Consider the following 12,500-nt stretch of genomic DNA (forward strand, 5'->3'; position numbering starts at 1 on the left):
GGAGGGGAGTAAAAAGGATCTCCTCCGATTTTTTTTTTTTTTTGATTTTTTTTTTTTTTTTTTTTTTTTGCTTTTCGAGAGCTTTTTATTTACGTTGGAGGTTGGTTGCGTTCTCTCTCGAAGGAGCTCGTGAGAATTCCCTTTCCATCTACACGCGCTTTGTAATTATAGGTAATTTGTGTGTGTGTGTGTATGTATGTATGTGTATGTGTGTGTGCGTGTGTTTGTGTCCGTGCGTGTGTGTGTGTGTGTGTGTGTGTGTGTGTGTGTGTGTGTGTGTGTGTGTGTGTGTGTGTGTGTGTGTGTGTGTGTGTGTGTGTGTGTGTGTGTGTGTATGTATGTGTGTGTGTGTGTGTGTGTGTGCGTGTGTGTGACACGTAGTGAAACATGGCGTATGACTACCGTAGATTTATACATGCAGACCTTGTATTTCTTTTTCCGTATGCTTGTCTGTCCATCTTCCTCTGTATCTGTACAACTTCTGTCTGTTTTCTTATCTGTTTGTGTAAGTGTGTGTCTGTGTACAGTATGTTGGAACGTAATATGGCACAATACAATAGTTTATAACAAGACTATAATGGTAGGAATAGTGCTGGTAATGAGGAGATTATGATAATGATGATTATAATGATAGCAATAATAATGTTGATAATAATAATGACAATAATGGTGTTGATGATAATGATTATAATAATAGTGATATTAATATCAATAATGATAATAATAACAATAACGATAATAATGATAATATTAATGATAATAAGATGAAGAAGAAAGAAGATGAAAAAGAAAAAGAAGAAGAAGAAGAATGATAATGATGATAACAGCAATAAAAATATCAGACCAGTTTGAAAGAAGAAGAAGAAAAATGATAATGATGATGATAACAGCAACAAAAATAGACAAATTTCGATCATCTCTCCATCAGACCATCCCACCCAACCCCCACCCAACCCCCAGGCAACCCCCCAAGCCCCTTTCACCTACTCCAACCCCCCCCCCCCCCCCATCTCTCCCTCCCCATCTCTCCCCCCTCCCACTCTCACCTGCAACTGAGACAGCAGACGAAATCTTGATCACACACCCCTCTCACCCCCAAGCCCCACAACCCCTACCCCCACCCAACCCCCCATCTCCCCCTCTCTCACCTCCCCATCTCCCCCACCCCCACCCCCACCCCTCTCACCTGCAACTGTGACACCGCCGCCACAGATATGCTTGATCCACACACCCCTCTCACCCCCACCCCAACCCCTCCCCTCTCACCCCCCCCACCCCTCTCACCTGCAACTAGGACCCGGCGACGATATCTTTATCACATCCCCTCTCTCCTCCCTCCCCAACCCAACCCCCCTCACCCCCCATCTCCCACCCCCGCCCACCCCCTCTCACCTGCAACTGAAACTGCGCCGAAATCTTGATCACACACCCCTCTCACCCCCACCCCAACCCACCCACCCTCACCCCACCCCAACCCCCCGCCCGTCCCCCCCCAACCCCCTCCCTCTCACCTGCAACTGAGACGGCGACGATACCTTGATCACACACCCTTCTCACCCTCTCACCACCCCAACCCCACCCCAACCCCTCTCTCCCCCCCACCCCCCTCCCTCTCACCTGCAACTGAAACTGCGCCGATATCTTGATCACACACCCATCTCACCCCCAACCCCTCCCACCCCACCCCCATCTCCCTCCCCCCAACCCCACCCTCTCCTACATCCCCTCTCCCTCTCACCCCCCAACCCCCCCCCACCCCCCCCTCACCCGCAACTGCGACGCCGACGAAATCTTGATCTTCTTGTCCATGTGCACGATCCTATAGTGGGCGGCGAGGAGTCCGTCCCACTCGTGATCTCGCAGGGTCGTGGGCGGGGGTGAATCGAGGTCGTCATGGCAACACGATTGTATGTATTGCTCCACGTGGGCGAGCGCTTGTCTCACCCGCTTCGAGTTCACCTGGAAGAGAGGTAAGAGAGGTGTGAGAATGAAAAGAGAATGAAAAGAGAATGAAATGAGAGGGAGAGAGAGGGAGGAGAGTGGGAGTGGGGGGCGGAAGGTTAGTAAGAGGTTTGGGCGGGGTTGGGTGGAAATGGGTGGAGTTGGATTCTGTGGGGTGGGTAGGGTGGGCTGTTATGAGTTTTTTTTTCTTTTCACCTTTTTTTTTTCCTCTCATTTTTTCTATCTATTTGTCTATATGCTCTTTCTTTCTCTTTCTCTTTCTCTTTCTCTCTCTCTCTCTCTCTCTCTCTCTTTCTCTTTCTCTTGCTCTTTCTCTCTGCCTCTCTCTCTCTCTCTCTTTCTCTTTCTCTTTCTCTTTTTCTTTCTCTCTCTCTCTCTCTCTTTCTCTTTCTCTTTCTCTTTCTCTTTCTCTCTCTCTCTCTCTCTCTTTCTCTCTCTCTCTCTCTCTCTCTCTCTCTCTCTCTCTCTCTCTCTCTCTCTCTCTCTCTCTCTCTCTCTCTGTCTATTCGTTTCTCTCTCTCCCTCTGTCTGTCTCTCTCTCTCTCTCTCTCCTACTCTTCCTATTCACTCCATGCTCTCTCTCTTATCCCTCTCCCTCCACCTCTCTTCCTCCCCTCCCCTCCTCCTTCTCCTTTCCCCCGTCCCCAATACCTCTCCTTCCTTCTCTCTCCCCCATTCCTCCTGTTTTTAATCCCCCACCTTTCCATTATCCCCCCCTCCCCCCATCCATTCCTCTTCCCCTCTTTCTCTCTTCTCTTTTAAATTTTCCCCCTTATATCTCCCTTCCTCCTTCTACTCCCTTTAAATCTTACTTTCTCTCCTCCACTCTAAACTCCACTCCTCCCTCTTTCCCTCCACTCTTTCCCTACCCTCTTTCCCCCACTAACCCCCCACAATCCCCAATTTCTCTCACTACTTCTGTTCCCTTTTCCCAAAAAATCTCATTCCTATTGTCTAATTTTTCCACTATATCATCTCTCTCCTTTCTCCTACTTTTCCTTTCTTCTTCTCCCTTCCTACCCCTTCTTTCTTCCACATTTTTCCTACTCACTCTCTTCCTCTCTCACTCTTTCATTCTTCCACTTCCTCCTTCTCAATTCTTCTCCTCCGCCTCTCTCCCCCTAACAATCCCCCCTTTTCCCTCTTTCTCTCTCCTTCTTCTTTTCCCCTTATCTTTTTCTTCCTTCCCCTTCCTGCCCTTACTCTCAATTTCTCTTCTCCCTCCCTCCCCTCCCTTCCCTTCTTCTCTTCACTCACTTCTTCTCCTCTGTATCTCCTCAATCCTCTGCCTCTATTCCTCTCTCTTCCCCTCTTCCCTTTACCCTTTCCCCTTACTCTCTTTTCTTTTCCTTTCCCTTCTCCCCTTTTCACCTTCCCCTCTCTTCCCTTTTTCTCCTTTTCCTTAACATTCTCTCCCTCTCCTCACTGCCCTTTCTTCTCCTCCTCCCTCCTCTCTCTCTGTCTCTCTCTCTCTGTTTTTTTCCATCCCCTCTTCACACTTCACTCGTTCTCTATTACCCTCTTTCTTCTCATATCTCCTTTTCCCTCTTTATCAATCATGCCATTCTTCTTTCCCCTCCCTATTACTCTTTCATTTCTTGTATTTCTAGCCTTCTACTCCCTCCCCTTTCACCATCCTCCTTTCCCCCAGGCCCATTTCTCCCCTTCCACCACTTCCTTATTTCCTCTTCCCCTCCTTCTTCTCTCCCTTTCCCCCTTCCTTTCCCGTCCCCCACCTCTTCCCCTCCAAGTCCAAAATATCCCCTAGGACCGAGAGCCCCTTTTCCCCCCTTCCCCTCTCCCTTCTCCCTTTCCTCTTCCTTCTCCCTTTCCCTCCCTTTCCACCCTCTCCTCTCACTTCCCCCTCTCCCTTTCCCCTCCCTTTCCCCTCCCCCACCTTCCCCTCAAGAGTCAAATATTCCCGAGAACCGAGAGCTCCCTTTTCCCCCCTTCCCCTTTCCCCTTCCTTTCCCTTCTCCTCTTCCCCTCTCTCCTCCCCTTCCCCGTCCCTCCCTTCCACCTGCTCCTCTCAAAGATTCCCCTGAGAACCCGAGAGGCCCACTTCCCCCTTCCCCCTTCCCTTTCCCTCTCCCTTTCCCCCTTTTCCCCCTCTCTTCTCCCTTTCACCCCCTTTCCCCTCTTTCCCTCCCCTTCCCCTTCTCCCCTCTCTTCCCCCCTTTCCCCTTCCCCTCTCCCTTCCCCTTCCTCTTCTCCCTCTCCTCTCCCTTTCCCCTTTCCCTTTCCCTCACCTTTCCCCCTCTCCTCTCCCTTCCCTTCTCCCTTCCCCTCCCTCACCTCTTTCCCTTCTCCTCCCCCTTCCCTTCCCATTCTCCCCCCTTTCCCCTTTCCCCCTTCTTCCCTTCCCCCTCTCCCTTTCCCCTCTCCCTTCCCCTCTCCCCATGTCCCTCCCCACCCTTCCCCTTCCCCCTTTCCATCCCCCACCTTCACCCCTCTCCCCTCCCTTCCCCACCTTCCCCTCAAGAGTCAAATATTCCTGAGAACCGAGAGGCCCCTTTCCCCCCCTTTCCCTGTTCTCTTCCCCTCTCCCCCTCCCCCCTCTTCCCTTTCCTCTCTCTCTCCCCCTTTCCCCTCCCTTTCCTCTTCCCTTCACCCCTCACCTCCTCTCCCTCTCCTCATCCCTTCCCCACTTTCCCCCTTCCCTTTCCCCTCTCCCTTCCCCTTCTCCTCTCCCTTTCCTTTCCCCTTCCTTTCTCACTTCTCCCTTCCCCTTCTCCCCCCTTCCCCGTCCCTCCCCCACCTTCCCCTCAAATATTCCCGAGAACCCAGAGCTCCCTTTCCCCCACCCGTCCCCTTCCTTTCCTCTTTCCCTTCTTTTCCCCTTCTCCCTTCCCCATATTACCTTCCCCCCAAATATTCCCGAGAGCCTTCCCTTTCACCCTTTCCCTTTCCCCTCTCCCTTCCCCCTTCTCCCACCTTCCCCGTCCCTCCCCCACCTTCCCCTCAAGAGTCAAATATTCCTGAGAACCGACAGCCCCCTTTTTCCCTCTTCCCCGTTCTCTTCCCCTCTCCCCTCCCCTTCCCTTTCCTTTCCCCTCTCCCTTTCCCCTCTCCCTTCCCACCTTCACCCTCTCATCCCTCTCCTCCCACCTTCCTTCCTCAAAGTCAAATATTCCTGAAGACTAGGGCCCCTTTTCCCCCTTCCCTTTCCCCTCCTCCCTTCCTCCTTCCTTCTCCTCTCCCTTTCACCTCTCTCTCCCTTTCCCCTTCCCTTTCCCCTTCCTTTCCCCTCTCCCTTTCCTTTCCTTCCCTCCCTTCCCTTCCCATTCCTTTCTCCCTTCCCCTCTCCCTTTCCCCTCTCCCTTTCCCCTCTCCCTTCCCCTTCTCCCTTTCCCCTTCTCCCCCCCTTCCCCGTCCCCTCTCCCTTTCCCCTTCCCCTCCCTTTCCTTTCCCCTCCCCCACTTTCCCCTCAAATATTCCCGAGAGCCGAGGGCCTCCACTCCGGCCAACGACCTGAGCCATAAAATGTCTTGAGTGATTAGAACATCAAAGGAAGAAGGGAGGGCGAGGGGAATAAAGGAGGGGAGAGAGAGGGGGGAGAGAGAGAGAGAGAGTGAGGGGAGGAGGGGAGAGAGAGAGAGTGAGGGGAGGAGGGGAGAGAGAGAGAGTGAGGGGAGGGAGAGGAGAGAGGGGAAAGTGAGGGGAGGAGGGAGGAGAGAGAGTGAGGGGAGGAGGGGAGAGAGAGAGCAAGGGAGGAGGAGGAGAGAAGGAGAGGAAGGGAGAGTGAGAGAGAGAGAGAGAGAGTGAGGGGAGGGGAGGGAGGGAGAGAGAAAGTGAGGGGAGGGAGGGGAGAGGAGAGAGGAGGGGAGGAGAGTATAAAGGGGATAGGGAGGGGGAAGGACAAGGAGAATAAAGGAGGGGAGGGAGGGGATGAGAGAGAGGGAGTGAGGGGAGGAGGTGTAGAGGAGAAGTGAGGGAGGAGGTATAAAGGGGAAGTGAGGGAAGGAGAGAGAGCCAAGAGGAAGTGAAGGGAGAGGGAGAGAGAGGGGGAGGAGGTATAAAGGGAATAGGGAGGGGGAAAAGAGTGATGGAATGAAGAGGGGAGAGAGAGAGAGAGAGTGAGGGGAGGAGGGGAGAGAGAGGGGAGGAGGTATAAAGGGAGATAGGGATGGGGGAAGGGCTAGAAGAGGAATGAAGGAGGAGGAGAGAGAGAGAGAGAGAGAGAGAGAGAGAGAGAGAGAGAGAGAGAGAGAGAGAGAGAGAGAGAGAGAGAGAGAGAGAGAGAGAGAGAGAGAGAGAGAGAGTAGTGAGAGGAGGGAAGAGAAGACAGAGGAGGGAAAGAATAAGGGGAATGAGGGGAGGGAAAGTGGACGAGCGGAAATAAGTAGGGGAGAGGGAGGAGGAGGAATGAAGGGGAATAGGGAGGAGGAGAGGACGAGAGGGGAAATTCGGGAAAGGAAGGGCAGACAGGCAGAAGGGAGTAAGAGAGGGTGATAGGGAGGGGGGAGGGAGAGAGGAGGGAGAGGAGGAGGAGGCGAGGTGAATGGGTACGTGAGACTTTATGGTACGAAGGAGGAGGAGATGAAGGGAGAGGAAGAGAGAAGAAGTGGAGGAGGAAGAACGGCGATAGGGAAAGGTGGAGAGGGGAGGAGGGAAAAGAGAGGGGAGGAAGGGAAAGAGAGAAAGAGGGGAGAAGGAAGGACGAGAGGAGAAGTGAAATGGAGTACGAGACTGTATGTGGAATAAAGGAGGGGGAATAGAAGGAATGGAAAAGGCGAATAGGAGAGAAGGAGAAGAGAGGGGAAGTTATGGAAGAGGAGAACAGAGAGAAAGGAGAAATAAGGACGAGGAAGGAGAGGGTGAAGTGGAGTTACAAAGAAAGAGAGGAAGAGGGAGAGAGAAGAAGGAGAGCGGGTCGAGGAAAAGGACGAACGAAGGTAGAGAGAGAGAGAGAGGAGAAGGAGGAAGGGCGAGGAGAGAGGTGAATGGAGTACAATCTTGATCTCGCGGAGATAAAGGGAGGAGGGGGAAGGGCGATAGGAAGGAGAAGGAAAGAAAGAAGAAAGAAGAATAAAGAGGAGGAGAAGGAGAAAAGATATAGACAGAAGGATGGGGAAGAAGAGGGACGCAGAGGAGGAGAGGAAGTAAGGAAGAGGAAGAGAGGAAGGAAAAAAGGAATAAAGATAAAGAGTGGAGAGAAACAGAAAGCGAATAGAGAGAAGCAAGGGAAGAGGCACGATAGAAGAGAGGAAAAGAAAAGGTGAGAAGAAAGGGACAGAAAACGAGAATGAAGGTCAAGATAAGAAAGAGAGAAAGAAAGAAAGAGAGAGAAAAAAGGAGGAGAGACGAAGACGTCTAAGGGAAAGGTTAAGGAACGAGACTGAACCGGGGAGGAGAGGGGAGGGGGACGTAAGGAGGGGCCTAAGGAGGGGAGAGTTAGGGAGGAGAGAGCGTAAGAGTGGGGAGTGAGAGAAGAGGAGGGGAGGAGTGAAAGGAAGAGGGGGTGAGGGGAGAGGAGTGAGGGGGAATGTAAGAGGGAGAGTGAGGGAAGAGAGAAGTGAGGGACAAGGGAAGAGGAGGGGGAACATAAGGGGAGAGTGAGGGGAAAGGGAGGAGTGAGGGGAAGAGGAGGGAAGGGCAGAGTGAAGGAATAGGGGGTGAGGGGAGAGTGAGGGAAAAGGGGGAGGGAGGAGTGAGGGAAGAGGAGGAAGGAGAAAGGGAAGGAGGAGAGTGAGGGAAAAGGGGAGGAGTGAGGGAAGAGGAGGGGAGGGAGTGAGGAAGAGGAGAGGGGAACATAAGGGGGAGAGTGAGAGAAAAGGAGGAGGAGTGAGGGAAGAAGTGAGGAGGAGGGGGAGGAAGAGGGAAGAGGAGGGAGGAGTGAAGAGGGGATGAGGGAGGAGGGAGGGAGAGAGGAAGTGAAGAGGGGGGAGGAGTGAGGGAAAAGGGAAGAGGAGGAAGGGAGTCAGGGAAGAGGGAGGGGAGAGAGGGAAGAGGGGGAACGTAACGGGGGGGTGAGGGAAGAGGGAGGGAGGGGGGGTGAGGGTCAGCGTGCGTGACGTAATAAAAGAAAAGTTGAGGGTTGATGGTTTTATAGCACCCTTTTTTCATCTATTTTTTTCTACTCTTCACGAATTTGGTGGATTGATTAGAAGACTTCCTATGGAGAATATATTTTTTTTATTGTATATTCATGACCTTCATTTGACTTCAAAGAATTCAAAATCATCCTTCAAATTTTCAAAGGTAAACTTCTGATGAATAATTCACCAAACTTTAAATTCAAACTTCAGGTAAATAATTCAAAATCAAATTTCAAAATTAAAATAATCTCTAAAAATCAAAATTGAGCTTCAAATAATTTTCAAAAGAAATAAAATTAAACTTCAAATAATGAAAGATAAAAAGATAAAACTTTGATTATGAAATTCCAAAATTTGTCCCAAAATCAAAACTTTACAAAACTCTAATTAATTTTTTCTCTTCTTTTTTTAATTTCTTTTTGGGAAATCTGAAGACGACTCTTTTTTCTGGATAGGAACGGAGAAATATGAAAAGAAGGGAACAGAGAGAAGCAATAAAAGAAAAAAAAAACGTATGAAAGGAAAGCGAGAGAAGGAAAAATGAGAAAAGAAAAGAGAAAGAAACGAAAAGAAGAGAGAAAAAAAACAAAGGAACGAATAAAAAAAATGATAAGACAGAAAATACGAAAAGACGAGAGAAAAAATAAATAAATAAAAAATATAAGAAGAAATACGAAACGTAAGAGAGAGAAGAGAGAGAAAAGAAAAGATATCAACAAGAATCTTTAAAAAAAACGAATAGAAGAGAGGAAAAATACTAAAACAACGAGAATAATATATATATATATATATATATATATATATATATATATATATATATATATATATATATATATATAAAGACAAGAAGAAAATACGAAACGAAAGAAAAAGAGAAAAAAGAAACGAGATCGACAAGAAAATACGAAAAGAAGAGAAAAGAAAAAACGAAAGAAAAGAATACGAAAATGCGAGATAAAAAAGAAAAAAGAAATAAAAATCTACAAAAAGTAAATACGAAAAGCAGGAGATATATATATAGAGAGAAAGGTCAGCTCAGGTCAGTTCTCGTGTGCTGAAGTGGACGCGTGATAAAAAAAGGTCATCTTGACTCTTTGACCTTTTTCTGCTCCTTTTTATAGAGCTTCGTCTATTGTCTCGAAATCGTTCTGGAAAATTATGTTGAAACATTTTATGTATGTATCTTGTGTGTGTGTGTGCGTGTGTGTGTGGGGGGAGGGGGAGGGGGGTTGTGAATTACACTTTCTCTCTCTCTCTTTCTCTCTTCCTCTCTTTCTCTTTCTCTTTCTCTCTCTCTCTCTCTCTCTCTCTCTCTCTCTCTCTCTCTCTCTTTCTTTTTCTCTTTCTTTCTTTCTCTCTCTCTTTCTCTCTCTTTCTCTCTCTCTTTCTCTCTCTCTCTCTCTCTCTCTCTCTCTCTCTCTCTCTCTCTCTCTCTCTCTCTCTCTCTCCCTCTCTCTCTTTCTCTCTCTCTCTCTCTCTCTCTCTCTCTCTCTCTCTCTCTCTCTCTCTCTCTCACTCTCTCTCTCCCTCTTTCATTCTCTCTCTCTCTCTCTCTTTCTCTCTTTCTATTTCTATTTCACTTTCTCTCTCTCTCATTTCTCTCTTTCTCTTTCGCTTTCTCTCTCTCTTTCCCTTTTTTCTCTCTTTCTCTTTCTCTCTCTATCTATCTATCTATCTATCTACCCCCCTCTCTCTATCTCTATCTATCTATCTATCTATCCCCCTCTCTCTATTTCTATCTATCCCTCTCTCTCTATCTCTATCTATCTATCTATCTGTCTCACTCTCTCTGTTTTACTCTCATACAACGAGATAGATAGATAGATAGATAAGGAGAGAGCTGTAGCAAAATCACATAACCCACCCCTACTTCCTTCCACACCCATCCCATACCACCATCCTCCTGCCACACCTCTACCCTCATCCCACTCCACCCCACACCTCCCATCCTCACCCCATCCTCTTCCACTCACCCCATACCCTCCCGTTCCCCCATCACACACACACACACTATCCCCCACCCATCCCTCACCCTCACCCTAACCCTACCCCCATACTCCTCTCCCTCACCACCTTCCCTCCCCTACCCTACCCTACCACCCACTACAACCCTCACCCCCATACCCTCCTCCCCTCACCCCCCATCCCTCCCCCACCTTCCCCCTCACCCCAACCCCCCACCTTCCCCCCTCAACCCACCTTCCCCCACCCAACCCTCACCCCAACCCCCCACCTCCTCTCCCCCTCACCCCTCCGCCTCCCAACCTGCACCTCACTCCTACCCCCACACCCCCACCCAACCCCCACCCCCTCCCCATGCCCTCACCCCAACCCACCCCTCACCCCACCCCAACCTCAATCCCCCCTCACCTTCCCCCCAATCACCCCCAAACCTCACCTCCCCATGGGCGTCCGCCACGGCGTGAACCCCGAGCGTGCCGTGCCTCTCCGTCACCCACTTGAGGACGTTGAGGCAGGCAGTCGTCCTGTAGTCGTGGACGAAGGCGGTGCGTTCGTCCTCGTGGCCGATGCAGTACCCGCGCGGGACGAAGGTATCCACGCCGGCTGCCTCGCTGAACCAGTGGAGCTGCTGGAGGGTCCCGCAGAGGCCGTACTGGAGGGAGGGAGAGAGGAGGAGGTAGAGAGAGAGAGAGTGGTTGAGATTTTTGTGTGGGGGGAGGGGGAGAGAGGGGGGGAGGGGGAGAGGGAGAGAGATGGAGAGAGAGTGGTTGAGGAGAGTTTTTGGGTTGATGTAGAGAGGTAGGGGGGGGGGTTGATGTCAGGGTGGGGGAGGGAAAGGGAAGGGAGGGTGGGGGGAGAGGGGTGGGGAGGGAGAGGGGAGAGAGGTTGAGGTTTTTGTGTGGGGGTTGAAGTCATGGGGTGGGAGGGAGGGAGAGGGGTGTGGGGGAGGGAGGGAGGTTGGATGTGGGGAAGGGAGAGGGGGGAGGTAGAGAGAGAGAGAGAGAGGTTGATGCGTGGGGGAGAGAGGTTGAGGTTTTGTGCGGGGGTTGATGTGGGGTGGTAGGGAGGGAGGGGGTGGGGAGGAGGAAGGAAGGGAATGGAAGGGAGAGGGAGAGGGGGAGGGGAAGGAAGAGAGAGGAGGGGGGAGAGGGGAGTGGGGAGGGAGAGGAGGAGGCAGGGTAGAGAGAGAGAGAGAGAGAGAGAGGTTGAGGTTTGTGTGTGGGGGTTGATGTGGGGTGGGAGGGAGGGAGAGGGAGAAGGGGAGAGGGGGGAGGAGGGGAGGAGGAGGTTGATGTGGGAAGGGAGAGGAGGAGGAAGTTGAGAGAGAGAGAGAAGAGGTTGAGGTTTTATTATGAGGGGTTGATGTGGGGAGAGGGAGGGAGGGGGAGGGAATGAGAGAATGAGGAGGAGAGTAGGAGAGAGAGAGAGAGAGAGAGAGAGAGAGGTTGGAGGTTGATGTTGAGGGAGAGGGGAGAAGGAAAGGAGAGAGGAGGAGGGAGGGAGAAGGTTATGAAAGGAGGAAGGGAGGGTAGATGTGGGGAAGGAGGAGGAGGGAGAGGTTGAGGTGATGGGTGTGGAGTTGGATGAGGGGAAGAGAGTCAGGAGTGGGAAGAGAGTCAGGGAGGGAGGGAGGGAGGGAGGGAGGAGGGAGAGGGAGAGGGAGAGAGAGAGCGAGAGAGAGAGAGAGAGAGAGAGAGAGAGAGAGAGAGAGAGAGAGAGAGAGAGAGAGAGAGAGAGAGAGAGAGAGAGAGAGAGGTTGAGGTGTGGGGTCGATGTGGGGAGGGAGAGGGGAGGGAGGAGGTATATGTAGGAAGGAGGAAGGGAAGTTGATGGGGGGAGGAAGGAGGGAGTGAGAGGCGGATATGGGGAGTGAGGGGAGAGGGGGGCAGGGAGGGGGGAAGGGTGATTGATGTGAGGACGGACGAGGAAGGGGGGAGTGGGGGAGGGAAAGAAGGAACGGACATACAGAAAGAGGGAGGGAGAAGAAAGAAAGATAAATAAGAAATAGAGAGAATAAGATGCGGCGAAGCAGTGAGAATATAATTATGAATTTATGAGAATGGAATATAAGGCTCTGTCGGCAGAAATTGAGGAATGAGCGATAAATTTACAAAGGAAAAGAGAAGAGAATATTAGTAAAATGAAAAAAAATAAAAAATAATAAATAAATAAATAAATAAATAAATGACGAATAAATAAATACACAAACACACACACACAAACAAATAAATAAATAAATAAAAGATTAATAAATACACAAACACACACACATCCAAATCCATAAACAAAACAACAAAAAACAAAGTAAACGAAACAAAAAAAACAACTCGAAAGAGTATAGAAGAACAGAAGAAAGTGATGCAGCTTTTCCAATAATTGAACGTTGATTATCTAAATTATTTGCCGCATAAAGAGCCTCATAATAATAGTCCTGCTTTGTTACAGATTCATGTTGATTTCACGTTGATTAGATTTTTTTTTTTCATTTGTTGTTTTTGTTATATATAAACTAGAATAATTTGTTTTGATTTTTCTTCA

The 12,500-nt window shown here is 50.0% G+C and overlaps 1 protein-coding gene across 2 annotated transcripts in view; it reads right to left on the minus strand.

Annotated features, from left to right (window-relative positions):
* LOC113808388 (uncharacterized) overlaps positions 1–12,500 on the minus strand; it is a 120,787-nt gene that overhangs the window by 27,040 nt on the left and 81,247 nt on the right. The window contains exons 4-5 of one of the 2 annotated variants that reach the window (XM_070124822.1): positions 10,399–10,614; positions 1,768–1,959 (exon numbers count right to left, since the gene is read on the minus strand). In XM_070124822.1, coding sequence (XP_069980923.1) covers positions 1,768–1,959; positions 10,399–10,614 — 408 coding nt within the window. The remainder of the gene's footprint in view (positions 1–1,767; positions 1,960–10,398; positions 10,615–12,500) is intronic. The other variant, XM_070124823.1, reaches the window with a different exon arrangement.

Source organism: Penaeus vannamei, chromosome 8 (assembly GCF_042767895.1).
Source record: "Penaeus vannamei isolate JL-2024 chromosome 8, ASM4276789v1, whole genome shotgun sequence".
Classification (NCBI taxonomy): Eukaryota; Metazoa; Arthropoda; class Malacostraca; order Decapoda; family Penaeidae; genus Penaeus; species Penaeus vannamei.